The 27,361-nt window shown below is 47.3% G+C and overlaps 2 protein-coding genes across 11 annotated transcripts; both read left to right on the top strand.

Annotated features, from left to right (window-relative positions):
• Nucleotides 1-1,046: 1,046 nt before the first annotated feature.
• RCAN3 (regulator of calcineurin 3) lies at nucleotides 1,047-16,433 on the top strand. Of its 4 annotated transcripts, XM_086765078.1 has the most exons (8): nucleotides 1,047-1,205; nucleotides 4,610-4,650; nucleotides 5,312-5,373; nucleotides 6,402-6,644; nucleotides 10,578-10,751; nucleotides 11,338-11,509; nucleotides 12,294-12,478; nucleotides 16,311-16,433. In XM_086765078.1, the coding sequence occupies exons 4-8, from the start codon at nucleotides 6,450-6,452 to the stop codon at nucleotides 16,335-16,337; spliced, it is 753 nt and encodes a 250-aa protein (XP_086621204.1). In that variant the 5' UTR covers nucleotides 1,047-1,205; nucleotides 4,610-4,650; nucleotides 5,312-5,373; nucleotides 6,402-6,449; the 3' UTR covers nucleotides 16,338-16,433. The 4 variants fall into 4 exon arrangements, with proteins under 4 accessions (XP_086621204.1, XP_086621206.1, XP_086621207.1 ...); XM_086765080.1 differs by lacking the exon at nucleotides 4,610-4,650; XM_086765081.1 differs by lacking the exon at nucleotides 16,311-16,433 and having other exon boundaries at nucleotides 12,294-14,455.
• NCMAP (non-compact myelin associated protein) lies at nucleotides 16,354-27,276 on the top strand. 7 transcript variants are annotated; one of them, XM_086765086.1, is made up of 5 exons: nucleotides 19,230-19,580; nucleotides 23,663-23,719; nucleotides 25,720-25,814; nucleotides 25,941-26,025; nucleotides 26,505-27,276. In XM_086765086.1, the coding sequence occupies exons 3-5, from the start codon at nucleotides 25,730-25,732 to the stop codon at nucleotides 26,644-26,646; spliced, it is 312 nt and encodes a 103-aa protein (XP_086621212.1). In that variant the 5' UTR covers nucleotides 19,230-19,580; nucleotides 23,663-23,719; nucleotides 25,720-25,729; the 3' UTR covers nucleotides 26,647-27,276. The 7 variants fall into 7 exon arrangements, with proteins under 7 accessions (XP_086621214.1, XP_086621209.1, XP_086621212.1 ...); XM_086765084.1 differs by lacking the exon at nucleotides 19,230-19,580 and adding an exon at nucleotides 25,496-25,617; XM_086765085.1 differs by lacking the exons at nucleotides 19,230-19,580; nucleotides 23,663-23,719 and adding exons at nucleotides 24,782-24,797; nucleotides 25,496-25,617.
• Nucleotides 27,277-27,361: the final 85 nt, after the last annotated feature.

Raw genomic sequence — 27,361 nt, 5'->3', positions numbered from 1 at the left:
CTTAGCATTACTTTGTCTTTTTTTCTGTAGCTAAACTTCAGAAGAAAGCATCTCAACCACAAAAGATCGTAACTGTCTTCTGGCTTTCCAAGTGAGGACAAAGCTGTTGAACTAAGTATTTGTGTCGGTGAAATTCAATACAGTTCTGTGTGCTTTTTGTGGAAAATCAAATACAGCTAAAAAAATCTTGTTGGTTTGTGCTGTCTTTGGATGTAAGTGTACACAAGCATTCATTTGTCACACAGTTCAGATAACCGCTATCTCAAATAATCTCATTGCTAGATTAAACCATGATTTACTCTGAGAGATGAGGGACATCATAAATTATTGCTGTTCCCATCTGGCAACTGCCTGAGCATGTCCGCCAGCTGAGGCCAACTGCAACATAAAACCGATTAACTCCGGCTGCCACCGAGGAGCAGACGCGGGCCTTTCGCAGCAGACATCCTCGCGATGAGCACAAAGCAGCGTGGCGCAGGTGCTGTACTCCGGGAGTCACTCCAACGCCCTCTTCTCTGGCTTTAGCCTTCAAGGTCACCTGAGCATCGTGCCGGGACACCCCGAGGCGCTCACCTCTCACGTCTCACTGCGTTTCAAGGCTGTTAATTAAAAACACGGAAGAGGCCTCTGTCGTCCATACTCAGCCACCGACCGCTTCTCCAGAGGCAGCTCCTAGAGCAATGTGCAGCTTTGGGATCAGTTCTCGCTCCCTGAGCTCAGCCATTCCCACAGGGAACCCAGGAAAGCCTTTCCTCGAGGCCCGGCCGACGGCGGCAGCCCATCGCCTTCTGCACGACCGATAGGTGCAAAACGCCCTCGTCTCCCCAAAATCCTTCGTGCCCTTTGCTGTGGAGACCCCCCGGCCGCCACGGGGGCCGGAATACGCCGGAAAGACAACGCAGGACCCGCACGGCGCGCGGGGCCTCCCGCCGCGACCCCTCAGCGCGGGAACGGCGCTGGCGCATGCGCAGAGTCGCCCCCTCCATCCGGGTCATCGACCCCCCTCCCGCTGCCCGCAGCTCCCTGGGGCGATGCGGAGGCGAGGGGGCGCGCACGCAGGCGCGTTCCAGGCGCTCCCCGCCCGCCGCTGCTGTCGTCGCTGCCGCTCGCTACGCACGGCCACCGGCGGGTAGTGCGCGCTCCCGCCGCTCCCCTCCGCGGCGCCCCCTTCGCCGCTGCCGAGGGGATTCCCGCCGAGGAAGACGGTGAGCGCCCCCCGCCTCCCCCCCGCCCGCCATCTGTTGCTCCCCGGTCCCCTCCCCGGCCCTTCCCCGGGGCTCCCGGCCGGAGGTGAGGTCAGGCGGCCCGGCGCGCCGAGCACCGCCCGCCGCCGGTCGGTGAGAGCTCGGCGGGGCCGGGCCGAGGCCGCCCGTCCCGCGGGGCCGCTGCTGCCTGCGGCTGCCGGGCGGAGCGGCGGGGAAGTTGTTTTCTCCGTTACCAGTTGCTCGTCAGGGCAGGTACAGAGGATTTGTTTAAATAATAACCCCCGAGCCCCCACCCTCGTATTCATCCCGTGCCGTATTAACGCCGAACGTGGGTGCGCATCCCCGAGCCCTGAACCCGCGCGGGGCCGCTCCCGGGGCGGGCGGCTCCTCTGCGGGCTGAGCCCGGGCTGAGCCCGGGCTGACCGGCTCCTCGGAGCAGACTCGGCCGCGGATGGAGGAACTGCCGTGCCGGGTTTAGCCCTTGCGCTGGGGGGGTTCGGGAGGCGGTCTGGAGCGGCGGGGTGTGATACGGGGGAGCTGCCCGCGTTCAGCGGTGCGGGCAGAGCAGGGCCGCGAGCGGGAGGTGGCACCGCTGCTGTCCGCAGCCCTGCTCCGGTGGGGAGCTGAGCTCTCCATGGCAGCAGCTGCACTTCCACACTTTGCTTGGATTTTGGAAGACCTTTTAAACGCTTTTAAATGTTTCAGAGCTACCTGTCACCTGCTATTTAAATAACAAGCAGGTATTAATTTTCAGAGTAACAAAGGGCTTAGTAAAAGATCTTACCCAAGTGGCTTTAGTTCTTGGATCCTTTTAGTCCTCCTGTGTAAGGCCATTTAATCTAAAATCTGAGAGTGCGCGTGATCGGAAAGCTTGCTAATAAGTGTTGTCTACACAATGAATTTGCGTATTATCTTGAATTGTTTATTGCAGTTAATACTTTAAGTTGTAGCCAATTGTAATAAATAACTAGCATTTATATATTTTAATTTGTATCAGACTATCGTATAAATAGGTGCTTCTCACCTTTCAAAGGAGGTAAGTGAAGTAATTCTCTGCGTAGTGGGAAACTGAAGCAGAGCGGTTTGGCCGTTGTACCAATAATCACATCAGTGTACCTACCAAACTATTTCTTCTTTGAATTTTGTTGCTTTCTGATATAAAATACTTCTACCTAGTCTGTTAAAATATCACTTTTCACAGTACTGCTCCCAACTGCTCTTAGTTAATGTTCATACAGCAGCCTTACCTGTCTCATCCCCAATTTCGGGGAAGCTGCTGTGTATTCCTGCATTGCTTAGTAGCTGTGGTGTTTAGATACTGATTGGGATGAAGTCAGGAAAAACAAGTAATCTGTGGGAAAACTAGAATTAACCATGTAGGTTTATGATTTAAAAAAAATAGAACTGTGATGCGTTCTTACTTTTTAAAAAGAAAGCATAATTGAAGCAGCTTTTATATTTCAGTGCCCTCTACAGAAGCTTTTCAGATTTTGTTTTTGGACTAGCAAGAAATGCTGTACTGTAAATTGTACAGAACTGTTGATCTTGTGGATGAAATGTTTCTTTCACTTTTACTAGGATTGCTTCTGTTAAATCCCTTTCCCTGCAGACTGTTTGCAGGAATTCAAGGGAATAACTGCATTGTCTTCTGTAGCTTAATAGCGTACGAGTTTGTACTCGTGTTCTCTAAGGGAACAAGATGATTTCTGGCAATTCAGTTTTTGTTACTAGTTGAGGAAAAAAAAGTGTGATCTGCTTCATGGCAGTGGGGATTTTCACACTGCCCCAGCTCTCCATTATCGTTTACACACATCACTTGAGACCCGCTGCCCTTTTACAGAGCAGAAATTATCTTACAGTAAAACGTTTGGTTGCTGTATTTAAACGTTACAATGTGATGAATTCATGTATAGCGACACTTGAAGCCACTGAGGCTGTTTGCTGTGTGCCTAGGCAGGTTTGTGTGTTTCCATCAGATTCTTGAACTTCTTTACAAATCTGAAGAGCATCTCTTCTGTGCAATAATGCATGCCTGTGCAGAATTTGATGTGTTTCATAACACCACCGATTGCTGTTGAGCAAAAAGCGGTATTTTCCTCATATCGAGGGTATTTATTCTGTAAAAGGTTTACTGGGAGGATCTTTTGTGAACAGAAGTCAGGCCTGCAGTGAGGGCTGTCGTCTCAGCTCTTTCTCCGAGCCATCGTGCTTGGTAGTTTGTTTTACTCTGTGGGAATACACAGGTAGACAGTTTCACATAGGACTGGATTAAATGAATTAGAACAAAGAGGACTAAAGATGTAGAGGCTGCAAGTTGAATTTCTTCTGTTAAGATGCTAACCAGACAGTTTCACGTGAACTGTTGAGCAGTTCACGCATGGTGAAAATCACAGTGACCTTGCAGCCGTCACTGTATCTCCGTCTGCTTCGTAGGTTACTTGGATCATTTACTGTTACATAAATTAGATTGTAAAGGAACCTAGAGCTTGTGGCTTTTTTGTTGGCTTTTCTCCCTTCCTTTTTTCTTCCTGCCCTCTCCTACAGTGTGTGGTATTCTGTGATATCTGAGCTCCTGGCATTTGTTTGCAAACATTTCAGTTGTTTGTTATTGATCCCTCTCAAATTCCTAAGTTGATTTGGCAAAGACCTTTCCCCGACTGTCTTGTTTACCTGGCTATCATCCTTGCCTTTTACTGCTCTGTCTTTTGTATGTTGTTACCTTTTTGTTTACAGAATTGCTCTATTCTGTTGTACCCAACAGACATGGAAATAACATGGATATCTTTTTTTGAAAATACAAAATAACAATTTCAGAGTTTTAAAACCTTCTCATGCTGGAATTTTGAAGTTAATTTTAATTCTCTGAATCACTTTAACCAAATTTGGCAAAAGAAGGAAAAACTGGGATTTTTTTTTTTTTCCCCCACAGTGCATTCTTTATGTCTTTAAGTTGGTGTTTTAGAAAGTGTCTTGTATTGCTCTTTTTAACAGTGTCGGTTTTATTTTGTTTTGTTTTTTTTTTTTGCAGATACTCGAATACTAGTCTCGCTGGTGCATAAAAGACGGTTTCTGTTCAAGAAGCCTATATGAAGTCTCATTGTACAGAATATTAGCCAGGAATACAGAGTTCAGGTGTCTTATTTATAGAAATAAAATCCCAAGTCTGCCTTCATTTTATCCGTCTCGTTGCTCATTTTTCCTAAAGTGCTGTTCTTGTGTGCTAACACACCAACCGGAGGAACAGCTCTGTGGTCGTTGCAGGGTCTGGTGCTAGTGATCTGCAGATTGCGGCTCCTTACATGGCATAAGAGGTGATGACAACTGTGAAGGAGCAGCGATGGGTTCGGTTGATAATCTGTGGATTAAAGTCTCTCTTGTTTTAATTGTGATGTCTGATTTCACAGTACTAACAGCATGGAGAGAGGAGTACTACTGCAGGCTCAGTGTAAGTCACAGCAGTTGTGCGCTCTGCTAATCTGACTTTCTGGATGCCGTTGCCTCCCTCTGGGCTGCTTTGACTTCATTTTGTAGTGTGTGAGGCTCAGACAGCCTGAACTTTTTAAAGCTCTTCATAGTGTGGCCAACTTGACCAAATTTTGTGTTGATTGGTGTTTTAACTTCCTTATTATCTTATTCCACGTTATAGTCAATTTAATTTAATCTTTGAATTTGCCAGCATTTCCAAACTCTCTGTTTTCTGCTCCAGTTTTGCTGTCTTGCCTTGTTTGCAAGTCTCCTCCTTTGATTTGTCAGAAAACCAGGTTTTTTGAGCAGTCATGTGTGGGTTAGGTGTTTCTTATTGTGATCCGCGCTGCTTTCTGACGGGGATGCTTGGGAACCAACACCAGGATAAGGCCGGCACAGTGCTCTCAGTTCTGTCTGCGCTCAGCTTGGCTTGTGTGTAGGTGTCTGCGTCCTGTTGCCTGTTGGACTGATTAGCACTCAACTCTCCTGGAGCCTGTGCTGCCGAGCCAGATGGTGGCTTTTGTTTTTCCTGTGGTGGCATATTTTCTTTTTCTTTTCTCTTTCCTTCTTGCATGAATCAGTGAGAACGAAAAACGAGGTCTTCACCAGTTACATGTTTTCTTGTATTTACATCTTTCTAGGATGCTGAGGAGCACTTCCTTTGAAAATTTTGAAACTTGCTGTGCTGGGAAAATTTAGCCAGGTCTGTGCGTGACTTTGTAATGGTTTGACTGAAGGTGTGACAGTGAACTGGTGCGGAGCTGCGTGCATGTGCACACATCGCTTCAGACAGCTTTTCTGTGTCCACTCCGAGAGTACATTGATCAACTTCACACCTTGTGTGTGTGTGGCTAAGTGGTTTGTAAATACTTAAAATAGGTATTAAATCTTTTTTTTCTTAGTTAAGTGCTGTGTCACAAATTAACTCCCCCTCCAGATCTAGATATGGTACAGTTACGTTTGCCATCGTTTGCATTAGAATATACAGTAGTGTGATAATCTCAGGGTTTTTGCAGCAATAGGTGGCATAAGGTATGCTCTACTGAAATCTTCTTTAGTGATCTTTTTTACTGTGTAAAAACTAGCTTATTACCTAAAGTCTTTTATTTAGTCTCTTGCTTGTTTGCACGTTTTTTCCTCTGCCTTGACGCGTTTACTGCAGGCTGTAGATACTCTGTCGCCCATGGGGAAGGCATGCTCTGGTGCTTAGGGGAAGGAAGTGTCCTCACCTTAGGAGATCTTAGCTTTGTTCCCATATGTGCCGCTGGCTCGGAGAGGCTTTGGACGGATGGTTTAACTTTGCTGTATACAGGTGTTCCCACTGGTGAAATACAGATTTTCTTCGAGTATCGGAAGACTGCTCTGATTACTTGGGAAGTGCTTTTAAGTTGTTAAATAAGAAATTGCTGTTAGCTGAGAGGTATGTCATGGAGAAAAGCTTCTAGAACAGCACTATAGTTCTTGGTTTATGTCAGAGTAAAGAGAGGAGAAATTTTGTTTGCTTGACTGAGTGACTTCATCTTCCTTTTCATAGATGGAACAGCAGTGTCTTTATCCCATTTACAGAAATGAGTTACAGTGCTTCTGTTTTGTGGATAAGAGAGCAAGTTTCATGCTGATTTCTGTTCTTTTTTTTTATAAAAATTATTTGCGTTAAAGAACAGTCAAACAAGATGTGGTATCTTCACATTCTGTTTTGGTTTTTGTTTTTTTTTTTTTTTGGAATGGCAGACCCCTACTAGAAACTGGAACACAAAGAAGAGTTGCTTTGGGTGAACGATGCTCAGAGATACTATGAAGTCCTGGAGTGACAGCCAGTCAGACCTCTACAGCAGTGACCAAGAAGAAGAAGAACAGATGATTTTTGGAGAAAACGAAGATGACTTGGAAGAGATGATGGATTTAAGTGACTTGCCTACCTCACTCTTTGCTTGCAGTGTACATGAAGCTGTCTTTGAGGTACAGGAAGAAAAGGTAAGGTAGAGAGGCATGTTTGCAGTACTGTATTTTAAGTATACCTACAGCTGTTTTTGTCTGGATTTTCAGTGTATTACTGCATGTTATAATTGGGGGGTGGGGAGAGGGAATCAACCCAAAGTTTTTACCTGGTAAGCTGAGATCAGAATTAGTACAGTTACCAAAGAGCTCATAATACTACACTTTTCTAGCATTTGAAGTTGTTAACAGATACACAGTGCTCCCTTGAAAAGCTCTTCTGATTATTTTTTTTTCTCTTTATCCAAGGTATGAAATCCAAGGGCAGATTTAAATAACATCTGAAAGCAAATTTAAATGGTTTATTTCAAGGCAAGGATTCTGTTAAAAGAGCATTATAAATTTGCAGGATGTGTGTTCTGACTTGAACACCTTGAAAGTGGCTTGTAAAGACCTTTATTATAAACTAAAACTTCTCTGGCTCACTAACATTTTTATTCAGTCGAATCTGTACTTTCCCTTCACTTCCAGAGCATCAGGAATAACGATGTGCAGTACATGAGTGAGGGAAGATAGGAGGGGCTGATATGAAAGCTTTGGTCTGCGGTGTCTTCAGTTTCTGTTTGCAAAAGTACTTACGAAACCTACAGTTTTGCTGAAAAGCGTTCAACATCTGAGCGAAAGATGTGGTGTCAGACAGGACACGCTGCTCTGTGCCTCAGCGTTGCTAAACTGTGTCCTTAAATACAAGTCAATCTTTCAAATACGTACTGTGAGCTGCATCGCTAAGCTAGTGCTGCTAACAGTCATAGTACATTCAAAATAAAGGGAACAGTGATCAGTTGAGAACGTGCACGTGGTGTCACAGAAACAGTGGGTAAAGCAGCGCACAGATCACCTTTTGGGTAAGGAGGACGTACTAGATAACGAGAGCTGTTGTTCTTATAGTTTGTCTTAATTGTATTCCTGCGGGTACAAAAGACAGGTGCCAGAAAAGGCTGTTGAGTTTTCAGTGGCTTATTTTCAGGTGCAGGGCTTTATTTTTTCTTTCTCAAGTTTTGTAGAGAGAATGAGCCATTATTTATATGCCTGGTGTTAAATGCTTCTCTTCGAAGAGCGTGAGTTGTTGCTAGCCGATGTACGTCAGCAGAAGAGTTAATTTCTAGCCTTGTGTATTGCTGCAGTTTGTACTGGGGAACAGAACAGGCAATGCATACGAGTGTGTAAATCATATGGCATCTAATTTTTAAAAAATGCAAGATGACGTCTCCCTTTCTAGACAAATTTTTAACTCGCTGATCACTAATTTAAATTGTTACTATTTCTACTGGATCAGCTTCTAGTTCAAAAGACTTCTGTAAGCGGGGAGCACTCCCGTTAGTTTCAGTGGTACTACCCTTGGAAGAAGGTAGTAAAGCATCAGTTAATCAATGGAACGTTAAATTATGCACCGGGCTAATTTAACTCTGGTGCTGCAGAAGCAGTGCCCCGTAATTCATTGTGTGCCCGGCACAGGAAGCGTGCACTGGACGTGTTGCCGTGCTAAATGGCTTTGCATGTCTGCATGTGATTCGTCACTTCAATGCGCATTGGCTCTTCCGTGAAAGTATTCCCACAGTACGTCCGTGCATACGAGGCGTATCGAGGGAGACCTGCTAGCTTTTTCTCTGGTGATACTGGGATAATTAGTTGCCACATTAAACCACTTGTAAATTTAATCACAGATTTTAAATTGTAAACTTTTCATTTCAAATACAGTTTGTAAAGTACTGATGGTACTGTCAGCAAGCTCGTCTAAGCTGATTGTGATAGCCAAGACACTCGTTTAGAATAGGTCAGAATTACACATTATGTCTATAAATTGAATGCTTACTATGCAGACTTCTTCCTCGTGCTTGGAAGAATGCAGGTGCTTTGATATATAGTACGGCTTTTGTCTGGTTTGTGAAATGCAGCCTAGTCAGGCCCTGGACACACGTTTCCATGGCATGATTTACTTCTGCCTACGTCTTCTTTTAAAGGCTGAAAGCACAGCAAACAGGTCATGAAACAAATGGAAATTGTGCTGTCCGTGCATGAACAGAAAGCAATTTGAAAATTGGTGGTGGTTTTGGGTTGGTTTTTTTTTTGGAGGGGGGGATGTTTGATGACGCTTAACGGTTTTGCTACCCAGGATTCTTTTAATCCATTTGGTCACGCTAGCAAAGCTAGCAGCGCTTGCAAGCAGACTATCAAAATCAATCATCTTCTTCCCTGATTCTGTAGTAGTCATAGCTGTAAAAAATAGATTGCCTGGTTCTGTATGTAGGCACAAATATTTTATGCTCTGCGTTTTCATTTGTGAAACTTCATGTAGGTGAGTAATGATTCATATTCTGGTGAGAAGAAAGGGCTAAAAGCTACTGCTGATTTGAAATCTGCATATTTAATTCTTACGGAGCATTTTGCTAAGGTTCTGTTTCTGCTCTGACTCTTTCATCCATTTGCTGGATATTTTCTAGCTATGTTTCTATTTTTACTGCTGACTTGTTAAAGCAACACTTAAACATCAGCAGTTCAGGTTGACTTGACTGAGAAGTTGTTGCGTTTAATGCGATCAGTTTCCACTTAAGTGTTGTAGGTTAAATACATGTTTTACAGGAAAACTGTAGGATGTCCAAGTTAGCATGCGTATTTCAATGATTTTGTCTTTTACATAGCATCTAAAAGTTTTTTCAAGTTTAATTCAAACAGCAAAAGGTGAAAAATTCAGACAGAGTAAAAGTATGTATTGTTTCTTTCTCAAACATTTACCTTTTTGAGGGTAATGTCATGATTGGAACGCTGTCTCCACGACTTTCCGTTGCAGGGCTGATTCACTACGTTGCGGTTTTGTGTTTGTCAAGTACAAAATTTGGCCGGTGTGCAAGGAACAGGCTTTGTGGTTTAATAAAGACCTTGGAGTACAGATTGGAGATAACTGCCCAAAAAAATAATATTTTTGTTAAAACTAACGTGAGCATCACCTGAAGAATTTCTTTGGTCCTATTTAAAATGAAAGCCCCTCATTTTGTAGTTATTTTTACAGGAATGAAGGAATCAACAGGATTTTTATAAAGAGAGCAGTGTCTGTTGGAATCAAGCAAATTAATTATTGTCATTGGAAGGAGTTCTTAATGGAGGTGTATTCGTTTTCTGCTTATTTGCTTACGTAGATCTCTCTAAATTACTGAATATTATCAGAACATAGTAAATAAAATTGAAAAGAGATTGCTTGCGTAATTCTCATCCATTGATTTTAATCTGACTTTTTACAGTGAATTAAAATTTACACTAGAAGTTTCCTAGTGCATTCACACTAGGAAATAAAAGAAATATCTGCAAATTAGGTCTCTTGTAGATCAGAGAACTAGTAAATTAAAACATATTACATTTCATAACAGTGCAGTTATTATTTTTAAAAGAACTTGAGGATAAGATTCCGTATTCAATAAAACATTAATTTTCCAATTTTTTAATTTTGTAACCAAATGTTGTTTAGTAATAATAGATTTTTGTCTCTTGCAAAGTAGTCTTGAGGATTTTGACATTTTCCTGAAGCACTCAGCACTTTGTCTCATATAAAACCCAGATGACTGGCATAGTGTTTTTGGAGATGCTTGGATGAAAGTCACGTGCAAGTACCAGTGTTTGTGTTGACATCTGCACTTTTGAGTAACTGTCGCGAGGTGGCAGTTTATGTACTAAGAGTTTTATAGGCTTGTTCACGTCAGTGCGCTCTTGGAATTGGGATTTAACTAGCGAGACAAAGCAGTACTACACTGAAAAATGGTTTGCAAGTTGGGGTAGCTGAGGGAAGTACGGAATGTGCAGGCTTAGAAGGTGATTAAGGAAGCGAATGGGATTTGGGAGAGGAACGCAAAAGGAAAATGTGTTTTCACTGAGTGAAAGTGTTCATTTTGTGTTTGGAGAATCTTTGTACTTCATCTCTAGGAAAGATTTGAAGGACTTTTCACAGCCTACGATAATCAAGTTTCGTTCCAGTTGTTTAAAAGCTTTAGAAGAGTAAGGATAAACTTCAGCAATCCAGAGGCAGCGGCAAGAGCACGGATAGAACTGCATGAAACTGACTTCAGTGGAAAAAAGCTGAAGCTGTACTTCGCACAGGTATGATGGAACACTAAAACGTTGTACATGCGTCCCGGGTTCTTCTTCATTCCACTTTTGCCCGTGAGTTTCATTCGTGATAAATGTTTGAAGTTATCTTCAGCCTCATTCTTCTACGCTGAATATATTATTTTCACTCATTGAGAAAATTCATGCTTTAGGGGACAGTTTTGCTTTTCAGCTTGAGCTTACAGAGTTGTAACTGGTATAGAACGCTCGCTGTAGTGACACAAAGCACCTTCCCCCATACACAAACAGAAATGTGCCGAAAGAAAGAAAGTGGGTCCCAAGAGCCCTTTATAATAGGTGCTTTCCCGGCATGTTCCGGTTGGATTAGCAGCCTGCATGTGTCATACGCAGCTATGCCATCAGACTTACCTAGGCCGGTTTCTTACCTGTGGCGTTTCTCCAAGGTGTCACACCAAGAGCTGACAAAAGCTCTACTGCTTCCGTTTTTAGAGCTAGGCTGAATTAAGCGTTGCTAATGCAGAGAATGAGTGTGCATTATTGGGGAAGCAGACTAAATAAAAAGAGAATTAATATTTGTCATTTTATTCTGTGTCTTCTGGCTTTTGTCTGTCTTCAGGTACAGGTATCCAGTGAAATCGGTGACAAGTCCTACCTCCTTCCTCCGCAACCTGTTAAGCAGTTCCTGATATCACCACCTGCGTCTCCACCGGTTGGATGGAAGCAGAGTGAAGATGCAACTCCCCTGATAAACTATGACTTGCTTTGTGCTGTCTCCAAGTTGGGACCGGGTAGGAACGTTTACCTGCTCTGTCGTGTTACTTAACTTCAAAAATAGTTATCGAGGGAATTTATCTACTTTGTGAGAAGAAACTGAGTCTCTCTTATGTGATGTTTCTTACTTTAATAAAATGATCCCTCTCTTTTTTACTTAATTTGTTAATTGATTGAAAGTATAGCACAGACTGGGTTGTGTGGTATGAGCCGCATCACATCCATGTACTGAATTTTGTCATAGTGTCAGTATTAACAAACGAGAAGAGGAATGGAAAGTTCAGTCTCTTGCAGAGGGACAGATCCAGTTATTAAGGATGCTAATACATACTTTTTTTGTTTAATCATCAGGCTTCTTTATGAGCCTTCCTAGGAAACATGCTGTTTGCTTTCTGTGACAAGCAGGAAATTAGGAGGCTTAATGTTTTCAAATGCTTTTGTAGCTTTTCATTAACAAATGCCGTACAAATTGTACAGCAAAGTGACATAACTTAAAAATTTGTGTGCTGCCTGTCTTCTGATGTCTTTAGTGTTTCACGATCGTTTTTTACATCCATCCCTCCCTTCCTTTAAATGTCTGTTAAAAGATTGATTATATCGAAAGCACAGTGTAACAGATACAGGGACTTGTTAAAAATTGTAACAGATCTGCTGAACTGTGGAAGTTGAGCAAATTAAAGATGAGATGGGAATAGTATTTGGTTGTGTTAACTACAGATGTTAAGGAGTTTTTGAGATAAAGTGACTTAATGCTTTTCCTTGGGGATGTTCTTAGCGTGATTTTTGTTTGCTGCTCTTCAGGGGAGAAGTACGAGCTTCATGCAGGAACAGAATCAACTCCTAGTGTAGTTGTCCATGTCTGTGAAAGTGAGACAGAAGAGGAAGATGAAATAAAAAATCCCAAGCAGAAGATCATGCAGACGAGGCGTCCAGAACCACCTGCAACAATCCTGAATGAGTCTAAAGCGTTTGATTGTACGCTGGAGGTAGGGGGTACTATGCACTGTTAAATTCTGTGATGCTCAAGGTAGAATCAAAAATCAGACACTTAACGAGTACATGTGTTGATGTCTGTACTGCTGCTATATGTTATGTATAGCGACAACAGATTTTACTTGTAGTTGTCTCTCATGTTCAAGATTTTGGATGCCAATGCTCTGAAAAGCACTTTAATTTTAGGGACTAGTCCCCCAAGTGTAGCAAATCCACCTGACTTGAAATAGTGAAAAATAGGAAGTCTGATTGTGGTTTTTTTTAGGATGTTACTCTTTTCTTTATACTGTACAGTGTGATGTACCAAGTGCTGAAATAATATCATACTGTCACAATTGGATTGAAGAAGGTTAATTGTACAGCAATTAAAAGCTGATCCGTACTGGTACACCAGCCTCCAGTTCGTAACAGAGTGTTAAACACAAGTGACACGTGCTCTTTATGCTAAAATTCCTTCCCAGCTAGTAATCTTCTGAGGTGAAGATTAATCTTTACTTTTCTCAGAAATGCCAAATATGTCTTTTTAATTTGACATGAGGCACAAATACACGTATGGAACTAAATTCAGGTAGTTTTGGTGGCTACACAGAGAGGAGAGTGCAGGAGGAAGAACCACAGACCACTGAGAAGACAGGCTGCCAGTCTGTCGCCAACGCTGCTGCTATCTGGGTGGTGCTCCGACAGGTACCGTGGTTTGCACTGACGCCTGGTTCGGAGTGAACTGCGGTACGTGGAGTGAAGTGTGGGGTCAGCTGTTGAATGTGTCGTCTCTGATCCTCTCTGAAATACGGTGATGGTGTTCCTCTGCAGTCCTAGAGATGGCCTACATGTATAAATAAATTCAGTGACTGTTATGTTATGACTAAATTATGTTAGGAGATAAAACGTCTAGGGTTAATTTTTAACTTGTGCTCCTAAACTTCTCCAGTCTGTTTTGTATTTTTTAAGACAATCAGTTGCCTGGCTTAGCCAGTTTTTATGCAGTTTCAGCCCTTGTTTGCTGTTTTTCATTAAGACTTTTTCTGTGTGGCATCCTGTCTGTCTGGTAGAGCATCTGCTACTTTTGAGACCAGGATGCATCTTTTAAAATACAGATCTTTAATTTTGTGATCTTGTGTTACGTGTTTTAGTAGGAGGAAAATATGCCTCAGTAAAATGACTCATGCTCCTATGCTTTTATGCTATTTTATAACCAACCTTTTTTAGTCTAGACAGATTCTTCTTTTTTTCTATTTAAAAAAATAAAATTATTTGTGAACAAACCAGACTGCTGATGTTCATATATATAAATCATTCAAAAATTAGCCTTTTTCAAGTTCATTTTAGCGTGTTTCAGTTCTACATGACGTGCTTATTGAATTTTCAAAAGTGTTTTCACTTGAATGACAGAGGAGAGAAAAAGTAATGGTCATGAAGTTGCATGGGCGTGGTAGTTTTCAACTCCGTATTGTACCAGCTCGTGATCCCCTCCTGCCACCAGCTTCACGTTGCAAAATGGGATCCTGCAGGCAGGTCCTGGTTCCAGAGGCAGGAGCAGTACACATTAAAAAGGCAGGAAGATGGGTTTTGTTCATCTTGCCTCCACAGGCATGATATTTATGTATCTCTTCAGGTATTAAAATCACTCAAAGTCTGACTTCTCTGTCTCACTGTTCCATGTTATTTTAAAAAAATCAAAAACAACAACAAAAAAACTTGTATTGTCCATCAGACTTGTGTATTTTTAAAATTCCGGAAGTCCGTTATGGATTTTCTGTGGTGTTTATATTTTTGTTAATTGTTTAATTTCTACCCCGTTGTAGAAGTTGCTGTAAGTAGGAATAAGTGGAAGACCTTCAGAAACAGTTTTATAAGGCAAGTTAAGCAAGTAATGTTGTCAATGTATGTTGTGTAAAACATGTAACAACTTGCATTCCAACATCTTTCATGGTGTAAAGACACTTCAAATAAAAACAACGCAGTGCCATTCACACCTGGTTTTCTACCTGTGCTCCATATTGGCCTAGGCTTGATCTATAATCTTTCTAATGGTATTGTGTGCTCGTGCAATTGAGCACAGTCGAGAGAGTTCATGGTTTTCCATAAGCAAATTACTGGAAAAATAGTGCTGAAGAAGTTGGGGGTTTCAGCAGAAAAATCCTGGGCGTGGCTGGGCTGAAGGAGGGAGCGTGAGGGTTTTCGTGGTGGTCTGGGGTGCCCGTCGCAGCAGAGTTCCATTTGGATGTTTATTTCACATGGATTTTTGAATGGAGTTGGACGCCTGCTGAGACTGGTGTGGGAGAGAAGGTCCCGTTCGCGTTGCGGTGTTGAGCTCTGGAATTTCTGTAGTAATAAAGATAAATAACTGCTTGTTCTCAAAAACCTCCAAAGAGCCATTTCCACAGGAAGGAGGTGGTCAGACTTAATATAAAATTGAATGCATCGATCAACAACTCTGAAAACACTGGCTTGTTGCGCGGTGTGTGCTTTGGCCCCAGGTTCCCTCTCTCAGATCGGGCAGATTGCGGCAGTTTTGTGTTGGCCAGTGGAGGGAGGCCGTGTGTCCTTCTCCTCACACACACTGGCACAATCTAACTGAATTATATTTAAAATGCACAAAATTGCCTTCCTTGGCTGTGTGTGAAGCCCTGCCTGGTTTCTGTGACCGTGCCCGGAGGCCCCGTTGTGCGGGAGACCTGGTCTGGCACGCCGCCTGCCGCGGCTGGTGTCCCGGGGCTCGCAGGAGCTGGAGGGAGGGAAGCGGCTGCTCGTGCACCACTGACACAGGTGGGCAAGGAGGGGCAGAGCAGAGGCTTTACAAAAAGGAAACTTGGATTTAGCCCTCCATCAACATCAGAAGTGATTCTACTCCGCTTCCGCTCTGTCCATGATCTTTAGGGTACCGGAGCCTTCTCTGTAAAGTGCGTGAAATTCCCGTTTGCTGGGTTTGCTCCCCGTGAGGGTTCGGCAGTGACCGTCAGAACCTCTTTCCCCTGATCACTGACCCGCTGTTAACTGAAGTGCTATTTTTAGAAGTAAGCTTGCACAGAGGCACCAACTCAGTCCTTTCTGAGCTTGCGCTTTGTATAAATACATATCCCAAATTCCTTTAAAGCATTCTTCTCGAGAAGCAGCTGAAAAAATGTATAGTCTTTTCTTTGGGCAGTCTGCCTGTGTATTCTGGAGAAGAAGCGGCCGGGGGTACTTTGGTTTTGTTTTAGAACGGCTAAGAATGGGCCCTATTGTTGCAATCCTGTGATTACAGCTTCTCATTCTGTCTGCCTTCTTACTGACCTGCTTCCTCCCAGAAGGACCTCATGCATAAAATGTCTCTTGCTTAATTTATTCCTGAAAGGTTCTGTTTCCATTTTTGTCTGGTTTTGGATTACTGATGGGTTTTAGCCCAGAACATAAGATTGCCTTACAAATCTCGCGCTTACTGGGTTTTGTTTACTTGCTCCGCTTAATGTGTAAAACTTGCTAGGAGAAATTCATGGTCCAGTGTGCTTTTAATGTGGAAAGAGGCTCCAGCCAAGCCTCATTCCCTTGGAGAAAAAGGCAGAAATATTTCCTTTACTAAACCAAACAGGAGGGGCACACCTGGCTGGATCTGTGAGTCTTTGTTCCTGTGTGGGCTTATGCGGCACCTGCAAGACACGGCGCTGGGGCTCCTGCGTTCTGCACGCGTGAAGGTCAGCCTGAGGTGCAGAGAGCCATCGACCGAGCTGGGCGGTGACGCCGAAGTTGGTGGGAGGGAGCTGTGATCCTTGACGCCTCGGGGGAATGTGTGCTTAAGCAGCTGGTTACCTTTGTTCTGAGCAAGATAAAACACTTTTTCTCCTGTAGCTGCTGACCGAGCTGAAATCGGAGTGAGTGTGACCACAGGGTTGTCTCCTAGCATCCATCGCTTAGCCTGAGGAAGGCTTGCACATCTGTTTGAATGCGTCCGTACCCCTCACCTGAAGATCAGGGCTAGAGACATCGTGTCGGCATCGTGGCCCCCACCTTCGTGGAGAGACAGGTGGTATGTTATGCTTTGGTTGTTGATGTATTTTAAGTTGTGTTTGTGCTAAGTCGCACTAGAACACACGCAGTGTTTTCCACATTAACTAATGTGTTAAAATCCTCTTCTGCACCAGGTCTCTTGCATTTTAACATGCTGGCACGTTGAGGCTTGTAGGAGGGAATGTTAGGTTTCCCCGGTGAAGTGAACGTGTTCCAGCTATATAGCATCAGCGGAAACCCCGATGTCGGCAGTGCTGGGCCGAGGCAGCGGGCAGGATGCTTAGGGCAATCTGCTGTTTGGCTGTGTTACATAAAATATAAAAATAACAAATTCTGTGTCCTTTCTGACCCTACGGCCAATGGCCCTGTTCTGTTTGAATAACGTGGCGCAGCGAGCAGGCAGTGCTGGCCGGGCTAGCGGTGCTCAGTACGAGAGTCATGCTTACGCAGCGTTAGCTGGTCTTCCAGTGAGCATCTATTGACATCCCGGCTCCGGAACCTTGTTAGGAGGAAACTCCTGCGTGCACAACATCTTCCAGCTTGGCGATTTCACCAGGCTGCTGAAGATCACCTCACTTTCTTCTTGGCGGTAGCAACAAAGGCCACGGAGACCTCTCCAAGGAATGCAGAACCGGCCGACAGGCTGCCCTGGAAATAGCTGACTCTGGAGACGAGGTAGGGCAAAGTGTGCAAGAGTCTCTTCAGAGTTTCAGTTGCTTTGCAACCTTGAACTGAATCTCAGCTTTATCAAGGCGGCCAAGATTAAACCGATAAGAGCCCACGGTTCTGGGTGAATGCAGCCTGCAGCTGGCAGCTCTGTGAGGGTGTGCCGCGCTGTACGTACCTGTGTAAGCTCATAAACGCTTCAGAGCTTTATTGCAGAGATAGGCAAGAGCGTTTGCACCGAGTCTCACCTCACCCGGCTCTGCGGGGATCTGCCAGGCTGCACGCGCTCCGTTGCCTCAGGATTCGTCAGGACCTGGTTGTGCCTTCCACCACGTCCAGGCTTAGGAGATCTGCTCGGCTTTCATCACAGAGGACCTGGAGAACAGCTGCCAGTGTACCTCGCTGCTCTGGTTTTCCTAAAGACAACAGGAAAGGAATTTGGTGAAAATACAGAACTTTCCACCTTAATGTGGGCTGCCTGACAGTCACAGTGGCTGGTGTCTCCTTCCTTGTACTATTGAAATGGAGTTAGAACTATTACTAATTAATGATTAACTTCATGTAACTATTCGTACCTCTTCCAAGTTACGAGTGCACGCTGTTGAGGGAAGCTGCTTCTGCCCCAGAGAGAGGTGCAGCGCAGGGAAAGCAGGTGGCCCGCCGGCCCTGCTCCCGGAAGAGCGCCGCGTGTTCCTTCTTGTCCATGCAGGCTGAGGCAGTAATTGTACAGAAACCAGCCAGACGAAACGTATTCCCTTGACGAGATGAGTGGTGAGTAATCCTGACGGAGGTTTCAGCCTGCGGTTTTAAGGAGCTGTGATACCTGCATGGGGTTTCAGTGTGATTTAGGTAAAAGGATTTAGCTGGAAGTGACTAACGTGAGTCATCGTAGCTGTACAAAAATTTTTTTGCTAAATATTTGGATCTTGAAACTCTGTTCTGTGGGGTTCAGTGTGGAAACCAGTCAATCATAAACACCAAACTGAAGCAAGACCTGTGTTAGGAAAACATAAACGTTTCTTTAGGAGATGGATACTGATCTACTGTAAGCACAGGTGCTATTTTCCTTACAATCCTCACTTGCACTTGAGCACCAGCGTGTGAAATGGAACGTGTGGTGGTCGCTCTCTCGTTGGCGCAAGCACTGAGGTGACTGGCGCCAGGGCAAGTTCAGGTTTATAGCTGGCATCGTTACCAGTGCTTCCCAACTGCTCTGCGCAGCAAAACCTGCGTACCTGCCCAGCGTTCGTGTTTCTCCTCCGGAGCCAGATCAGGCGGGCTGTCAGCTGCGGTGTGCTTGCTGCCCTTTCTCTGCCTCCTCCAGCCAGCCCGGATGAGCAAATCGGGGCGAACGCACGCGTCGTGGTCTGGTCTGACTCCCAGCCCAGAGCACGAAGTAGCCAAAGACATTCAGCAGCCAGAACGGCAGGGCCCCAGAAGCCTGGTTCTGGTTCGACGCTTTCTGGCGCGTGTGTACCCAGCGCACGGAGCAAGCCGTGATGGGATGGCTTCAGTTTCAATCTGTCCCTTCACAGAGTGGAAAAATGCAAGGTGAATCTAATTGAATTAACGATGTCTCCCACCCCAGTATGTCTCACTGTGTGCTGAGAAGAGTGTGCAATGCCAGGCGCTGCATTTCCCTCCCAACGCTGCTCCTCGGGGCAGAAAGAGGGCCCCGAGCCCAGGCAAGACAAGGGGATCTTGTACGTTTGCAAGGAGATGTAGCGTCAGGTGCCGGTTTTCTTTGCACAGCTGAGGTGCTGTACGTAAGTGAGGGAAACTGGACGTGCTTTTGTAACTGGGTCTTGATGGGAAGAGACTGTCCTGGCAGACTGCTCCCATGGGATCTGTCAAGGGCGCTTCTCTGCCACTGCCTCGTGGGTGACCTAGAACGCAACGTTTCTCACGCAGAGGCAGCTGAGCGCTGCAAGGGGAGGAGGCGCCTCGCTGTTAGTCCCAGCTCCTCTGCAGGCTGTGCGCGCAGCCGGGGCCGGGGCCGGGGCAGGGGCCGGGGCAGGCGGGGCCGGGGCAGCCGGGGCTGGGGCAGCCGGGGCTGGGGCAGGCGGGGCCGGGGGCGGGGCGGCCCCGGCGGAGCCACCTGCGGCGGCCGGGCTGCGCAAGGCTCCCGGCCGGTGCCGGTCCCGGTACCGGTACCCCCGCGGCGGCAGCCCCGGGCCCCGGCGGGGAGAGCGGCGGGGCACGGCCCGGGGCGGCGCTGCTGGAGCCCCGCAGCGTCCCGCGGTGAGGAGCCGGGGCGGCGGGGCCGGAGAGCCATCTCCGCGCTGCGCGGGTGCCAATGTCGCTTTTCCTTCCCGAAGCCCGCGGTTCCTTTCTGCGGGCGCTGGAGCGGCTGTGAGGCGGCCCCGGGTGCGGTTACTCCGGGTTTGCGGTTGCGCGTCCCGCGGTGAACGCTTCCTCCTGCAGCGAAGCTCTTCATCCGAAACGGTAAACCAGAAAGGAACACAGAGCAGGTGTCGTCTGCGATTTTCTGCCGGGGAGCCCTCTCGGTGCGGGGCTGGAACCGCTGCGGCGGGTTCCTCCCCAGCGAGGGGCCGCGCGTCTGCTCGGGGGCTCTCTCGCCGCAGCGTCCCGCGGGCATGCGGCACCGCTGGTCCCGACCCCCTCAGCCCCAGCACCGTCAACAAGGTTGTGCTGGTGTTTTGTTTAGTTCTTTGGGTTTGGTTTGGTTTGTTTGTTTTTAATCTGCCGAGCGGCGTGCTAGAAGGGGCTGGCAGGCTGGGATTTAACGTGAAAGCTCGCAGCGCTGTGTTACCGCTGCGCGTCTCCAGCACAGAGCAGAACTGTTTCGCTGTGGTTACCTGGGAACGTATGGAGCTGCTGGCAGGTCTGAACTGCGAGTTCAGGTTTTTCGTGGTAATTAATGTGCTTCATGCCCAGGAAGTCCTTGCTAACGGAAGCACAGTATTTTGTAAACAAATGGCACTGCTGTGGTACGGCGCGTTTGGGCAGGAGGGTTTGACTCGGTGATTAGGGGCCAGCAGACAAAGGCAGTGCAGTAATCGGCCGCTTCATGGCTTCGTGCGAGTTATTGTCGCGCTGCGTGGCTGGGTGACGGGGCTGTGGGCGCCAGGTTTAGGCGCGGAGGGCTTGCCGAGAGCTTGGAACGGTTCTGCTGGAGGACAGGGTGCAGGCGTTGGGTATCGCGCTGCCTACGTGTGTGTCTACACCGCGTCTCAGAAGAGGGGAACGTGCCGCATCCACTCAACGTGTTTGCCTGTGCAGTAGCTGAAGAAATCTTGTGACTGCTTTCGTTTTGATGCTCAGGAAGGGAAAGGAGTTGCATTTCTATATTGCAGATGGAATTTTCTATGTATCGTTTAATACAGAAAAAACTGAAGGATATGAAACTTCCAGAGTTTTGTACAGCAGCTTTGCACTTTTCTGGTAGAGGAACAGCTTGGTTTGCAGAAGACGCAGTCCAGCAGCTGGGGAGCAGCACGTTGTACCGCTTGTGTGAACTGCAGGCAGAGGACAACAGTCCTAAAACTCCGGTCCCCAGCTGGCAGCGGCTTGGCTCCTCTCTTGGCAGTAATTCATGAGGGTTTCAAGTCCAGCCCTGCTCCTGTCTGCCTGCTGCTGCTGAAAGTGTGACTTTTATTGGTTACACTAAATTATTTGTCTCCCTTATGGCAATAAGCAGTGAATCAGTCAGGATTTAGTGCACAAAGGAGCCCGTGAGCGATGCACCGAGTGCCTACAGTGGGCTCCGATCCGCAGCGATGGCGCTCACGGGGTAAATCCCTGGGTGCTGAGCACCCTGTGGGGCGCTGGTGCCTGCCCAGAGCAGCCCCCGCTCCCCGGGGCGACGCCTCATGTGCTGGGTTCTCGTGCCCCTGTGCCAGGCTGGGATCGGGCTCGCTGAGGAGCGGCTGTGCTGGGAGGGGGGTTTGGTGGGGGCCGGCAAGTCAGCCTTGACCTGGCCTATTGTCGGGTGTGTGGGAGAGGAGAAAAACGTGGTGGGGATGACTGTGCTGCTTTTATTGAGAGTCACAGAAATCGGGAAGTGCGGCCAAAACCTACAGCATTCATTAAGCCTCTTGCAGGAAGAGATGATATGAGGCGTGAATGGAGATTACAGAGGAGAAAAAGCAAGGAAAAAAGCCGCTGGGACATCTGAGTCATCCCGTTTCCCACTGACATACGTAGCTTCATGTTTGCACGACCACCTCCATGGAGCAACAGAGTTAGAACCCAATTCCAGGGGCCCTGGAGTCACGGTGCTTCCTCGCCATCCGCTGCTCAGGGCCAGCTACCAGTCCCGGCTCCGAGGGCGCCGGTGCCGTTGCTCCAAGAGCCAGGCTGGGCGAGTGGGCAGGGGCAATGGGGCTCTGCCTCTATCGCATCCCCCCGTTTGGATGGAGCCAGCCCCCCCGACCGACACACACCTAGCATCAGCATCTAACCACTCAGCCGTGTGCTCGCCACAGTGATTTTTTGGCAGGACTTGGCTGCACTCAGGCGGAGGAGGGTGAAACGAGCCCATGGACCATCGCACAGCACGGGGGGACTCGGGCTGCCCATCATCTGCTGTGCCAATCCAAAGCGCCGCAGCCTTGCGTGCTGCGTGGCCATTTCGTGCTTCTGCTCGGAGCAGAACAGAAACCCAAATAATTACTTGGAATGACAAAGTTTCCTATTTACTTATTAGTCTGTAATGGAAGCCTCAGAAGTCTTGACCTGGCAGATGTATTTGTCTTTAGAAAAGAAAAACGAGCACGCGTCTGCCAGCAAACAGGAGCCGTGTTGATTCACGCGCTGTGGTTTGTGCGGATAACGGCAGGGAGCTGTTCTCAGGCACGAAAGGCAGCTCAGGGTGTGCGCTCGTTCCGGCCTGGCCCACGGGAATCTCGGGACAAGGTAAACCCAGATGCAGCTGTTGCCATCTCCCCGCCTCTGCTGGGTACAGCAAGGGGTGCCTGAGGGCACATCTGGGATTGCCCTCCTCCTTGGATTTGTGCCTGGATCTTCACGCCGTTGGGTAAGTGACTTGCCCGCAGGCAGCGGAGGGCTCGGAGAACAGAAGGGACTGGCCAGGGAGGCGTGCGATGGTATGGGAACTGGGAGAAGTGGTTTTCCAGGCTGGGATCCCAGTCCTGGTTTGAGCGAATCATTCACAAACGATGCTGGACTCCAGCCAGTTGGGTTTGGCTGGGAAGGAAGGAAGGTGGAGGATATGCTGTAGATTTCAAGGCATTTGACTCGTGTGTCTCCTTTGTTTGATTGTTGTTGTCCTTGTGAGTCTCCGTTTGCTCCAGGTAACTCCTTTTCCCTTCTCTCCTTGCGAGTGGCTGATTTCTTTAGCAGCTCTTTGTCCCGTGAGGCAGGTTCCCCATGTGTCCAGGCACAGCACGAGATGTCTGCTGGGTTTCCACTCTTCTCTTTGGGCTGGACTCCTCACAAGAGGTCGCTGATACCCGGGGGGAGACGAGCTTGTGCCCGTACGATGTGGTTACAGGAATGTAACAGCAGTGCTGCTGAAAGGATGAATTAATTCTGTAATTGAGCTTCTAGGATAAAAACTACTGTGTATCGCTGCTGGAGAAACAGTAGCTGACTTTGCATCTCGTTTAACGCTGCCACGCAGCTGGATGCAAAGGCCGCGTCTTCCAGGTGGCGAAGCGCTGAATTTGCATTTCCCTGACCAGCACCTGCCTTCCCTGGCCGCGAGCTGGCTCTCCCAGCCCAGCTCTCCTGAAAAACAACGCGAACAAACCCCTCTGTTCCCCGTCCCCCTCCTCCTGAAGTCGCCAGGAGCCGCGTGGCAGAGGAGCTCTGATCCCCACCTTGGGGCAGGGGGGCGGGAGGGCTGTCAATGGGGGCACTGCTGCCGCTTGCCAAAACAGCCTGCGCGCTGTATCTGCAGCGGTGCTTTAAATGGAAACGCGCCCAAAGCTTAACTTTACGGAAACTTTTCCAGCTCCATAATACGGGGATGGGAAAATAACCGGCGGTGCATGCCCCCAGCCCCAGTCTGGAGAGCTGCGGGCGAACTGGCGGCTCTGGAAACCCCGGGCAGGTGTGTGTGCACAGGGGGAGTGCACGCGTGTGTCACACAGAAAGAATGTCCTGTGATTGCTGGACCAAAGTCCATTCCTTCTCCCCTGTTATAGCTTTTATTGAGCACTCTTGATTTTCCAGCTGTTTTTCTAGAGTCAGACCCAGCCGGCAATGCCTAGAGACCGGCAGGTTCCCGCGGGTTCGCCTGGACTTTGCTGGGTCCTTGAGTCTTGCAGCACAGGCTTGGTCAGGCGTGACCTCGCTGATTCGGGGCAGAGGGACAGAGCCGGGACGCACCGCAGGGAGAGCGGCAGAGCTGAGGAGCTGCCGCCCGCCCCGGCCTGAGACACAGACCTGGGACCTCCTTATGTGCTACACAAGGCAGGAAAAAAAAAAGACTTGATGCATTTTTCAAATGGCATCTTAGATTGTGACGCCCTGTTGGATAAATTAACCGTTTTTGTAAACAGGCGGTTTCACTGACAACAATAAAAATTCTTCGGTTACAGGTGACTCATGCGCTCTCAGCTCGCTATTACCAGAGTGGTTTGAGCCAGATTAAGTCAGTAAGTACGAATATTACACGGCTTAATATCCAACTATTAAGCTGCCTTTATTTGGGATTTTTATTTTATTTCAGTAGCCAGAGGAGGAGAAAAACCCTTCTGTGCATCTAGAATTTGTGCTCTCCTAGTCAGGACCAACAAGGCAAAAGCTGGACGTGGCTTTTTCCGAGTTATGTCCCTGGGTCAAATGCTCCTCGGCTCTCCCCAGCCCGTGGTGCGATGCAGCCTCTGCCTGTCCGCGGTGCAGCCTTCACCACCGCGGCTCCAGGTGGCCGGGTGGGGACACGGGGATAGTGCTGCCACCCGAGCTCCGGTGCCTCTCACGGGTTCCCCCAAGGCGCGTGTGAATCCTTTGGCTGTGCTGTATGGTGAGGCTCAGCAAACTCTAAACCAAATATTTCTTCAGCGTGGAAAGGTCTGTGACTACCGTTGGTGATCGTGTTGCTGAATTAACTTGGCCCTGGCTAAACAAAGGAATCATTCAGGCAGAGAATGACCCAGTTACACACTCAAGACAGAGTTATTTTTGTTTTTCTAAAGAAAAAAAAAAAAACCAACCTTCTTAACTTAAGAGGATCGAAGTATTTGATGAATCGACCTTGCAATTCCGATCCTTCGCACCCAGGCGGACGTTGACCAGTTCCCTTCCCGCTGGTTCTGATCTCTCCCATTCCTCATCTGTCCGTTAGCGGAGCCTCCCAAGAACAGTCCGTTGGCTCAGCTACTGGCCTCCTCGCCCCAGAACGACACCCTGCCCATCAGAGCTGTGTCCTCCCTGCCTCCCAAAACTGCCCCCTGCCACGACATGCGTTGTATTTGATGGATGCTGCTTTGCAGAAACTTGAAGCCTCAGCCAGGGGAAGGGAGCCTGCCTTCCACGTGCGCGGTTCTCTGTAACTGCCTGACTCTATCCACTCGGTAGTTTTCTGGCTATTGTACACCTTGTGCTCTGTAAAATGCAGGCTCCTAAGAACACGCCGCAGATCCACAATGTCCCAGTGGAGTATAACAGAGTAGAGTGCTGGCTGGTGTGTGTCCGGGGCAGAATCAGAAATGGGAAACTCAACTCCAGCGTCAGGTGTTGTAGAATAATTTAATTTTCAGTGGGTAGTTTGAGGCTGTTTGCTCTCTGGAGGCGGGAGCTGAAATGGTTGCAGCGGTCTGTTTGAAGTGGTATTCACACCCTTCTCGGGCTGAAGGAGCCTTTTAATGGCTAAGGTTACCAGGCACATTTAGAAAACATTTGGAAAACGCTTTTAAAATCAGCAAACACACAGGCTGCTCGTTCTAGGTTTACAGTTTTATCCTACCGAAACGCGGGCGCAGGTGCGTTTTCAGCTGTCCGCTTGCAGGCTTGTCCTCTTCCAACGACAGACCTGAAACAGCCCTGGCACGCGTGATTCCGAACGCACGGCAACTTCTGTCCCGGTCACTTCGCAGTATTTTTTCTGTCATGGGATAGCTGTTGTTTGTCGTGTAACTTTTGGAGCCTCAGGTTAGGGGGTTAAATGGTTTTTCTTCTTCATGTCAGGTGAATGAAGCTACTTTGCGTTCTGTTCTGTAAAGGAGTTTTTAAGCCTTTCTGTGCCGACTTTTTTCCTTCCTTAAAGACATGTTAGTCTTCGCGCTTACTTGCTCAGTGATCTGAATCACAACCCAAAATGATAATCTGAAATCCTAAATAATTAAAAATATGTATTTATCCAAACTTGTATAACAGCAGTAACATATCAGTAACAATGCATTATTGTGTTTCTATCTTATTTTACCCTGCAGCGCATCTTTTGAGGCAAATTGCTGAAGTCTAGACTGCAGCAAAATTTCCGTTGACTTCAGCAGCACTAGATTTTCACCATTAAGAAAATGTCAAGAACCCCAGTTCAGTGAGCCTGCACTCAGTGAGCTCTGAATCTTTAACGGGCAGTTGCCTAATCATCGCTGAATTGTGCTGTCAAATTCTGGTTAATATTTTATGAACTCTTCTTTTTTCCCCTCTGTAGCTGACTCAAGATGACGACAGCCGCTCCGCTGATCAATAACACCCAGTTCTCAGTAAATGTGACCACGAAGTCTCAAGAACAAAGTCTCTACCAAAGTAAGAAAAGTAGTGGGGTGGTGGCTTTTTTTTTTTTTTTTAATGGACCTTGAACTTGGCAAATTTCAAACAGTACAGTGACAATTTTGTAAATAAGCCTTTTCCTCCTTTCTGCTTCCCTGCTAGGTTCTGGGGCAATAGTTGCTGCCATCGTAGTGGGAGTGATTATTATTTTCACAGTGGTTCTGCTCATCTTGAAAACGTACAACAGGTACGTGGCCAAGTTCTCCGCTCCAGTAAGGTGAGACAAGGTGAACCAAAACCACTGTTAGGTGTGTGCTCATCTGACAGCCCGTTGCAGTGTTTGTTGCTCTGTGAGAATCTAAACTATAATGGGCTTGATTGAAGTGCCCGGAACCTCACCGTCAGCGACTGAGCCGCTAGGAAGCAGGAGGAGGTTCTTGACGGAAGCTCTTTTTCGGGCTTCTTGTTGACGTAGGAAAGGTCTGCTGTGCGCATCGCGGCTGCCAGAAAGGAGCCTGGTTTCTCCCTTTTCAGGGCACTGGGTCAGACGTACACGCTCTAGAAGCGCTGACTTGCCACTCAGTATCTTTGGGATGGAATCCTGGGTGGTACTGCCTTGTCAGTGGCTGTTCAGTTACCCTGCTTCCGTGGCGCCCTTCCCGATACCTGCCATGGGAGAGGCCACGCCGCCTGCCCGCCCTGCTGATTCCACTTTTTCCGTTACAGACGCATGAGAGCGAAACGGGAGCTGGAACCCAAACCCACCAAAACAGCAATGCCGCCTGCCTCGGGGCAGAACAGCAACAGCCTGTCTCCGCACCCCACGGTGACTTTCATACCCGCGGATATCCACATGCACAGCAGGTAACTGGGAGCGCCCGGCCTCCCGCTGAGAGAGGAGAGATGGAATTCTTACCTACGTGGACCTGGGACTCCTCGGCAAAGCGACACTGCATTTGGAGTAGTGATGAGCTGTTGTTTTGACTATAGGTTGTAATTAATGCTGCGTTCTCTCTTTGGGAGGAAAAACAAAAGGTCTGGACGCTTTTTGTATGACTGCAATCAACTGAGGGAGGCATACAAATCGTCGGAAACACAGCGAGCCTTCTTACCGCGCTCTGGCTGTGAAGAGGCCAAACAAACCAAGCCCGTTCGTTGGAAGAAAAGATGCACACTCGCATCTTGTGGAGCTTTTGCTTACTCAGAGAGTTTGAGCTTTTCTGTTTGGCAATGATTGACGATAAACAGGAAGAAAAATTTGGACATGCAAGCTAGAGCTCAGGCTGAGCCTGGGTTTGGTAGGATGTACGTGAAACAGGTTTGTAGCCTATTTTATACGATGATAGTCCAGGAAGTATCAAAATTGTATCTACTCATCTTTTGCGTTTCTACTGCTACGTATGTATGGGTTTAGACAAAAGAGAAAAGGTTACTTTTTATTTTCAAGTATTTTTAAAATATTTCTATAAACCTGGTAACCTGTTCATTTCCAAATGAACTTGACGTCTAAGGGTTTTCACTCTCACACCAAGAATGGCTTCAGGTTCATTACGGGAGTTGCACCAGAATATTTTGTCTTACAC

The sequence above is a fragment of the Chlamydotis macqueenii genome, chromosome 22 (genome assembly GCF_036417535.1).
Source record: "Chlamydotis macqueenii isolate bChlMac1 chromosome 22, bChlMac1.mat, whole genome shotgun sequence".
In the NCBI taxonomy this organism is placed as follows: domain Eukaryota; kingdom Metazoa; phylum Chordata; class Aves; order Otidiformes; family Otididae; genus Chlamydotis; species Chlamydotis macqueenii.
This window is presented reverse-complemented; position numbering and strand designations above follow the sequence as displayed.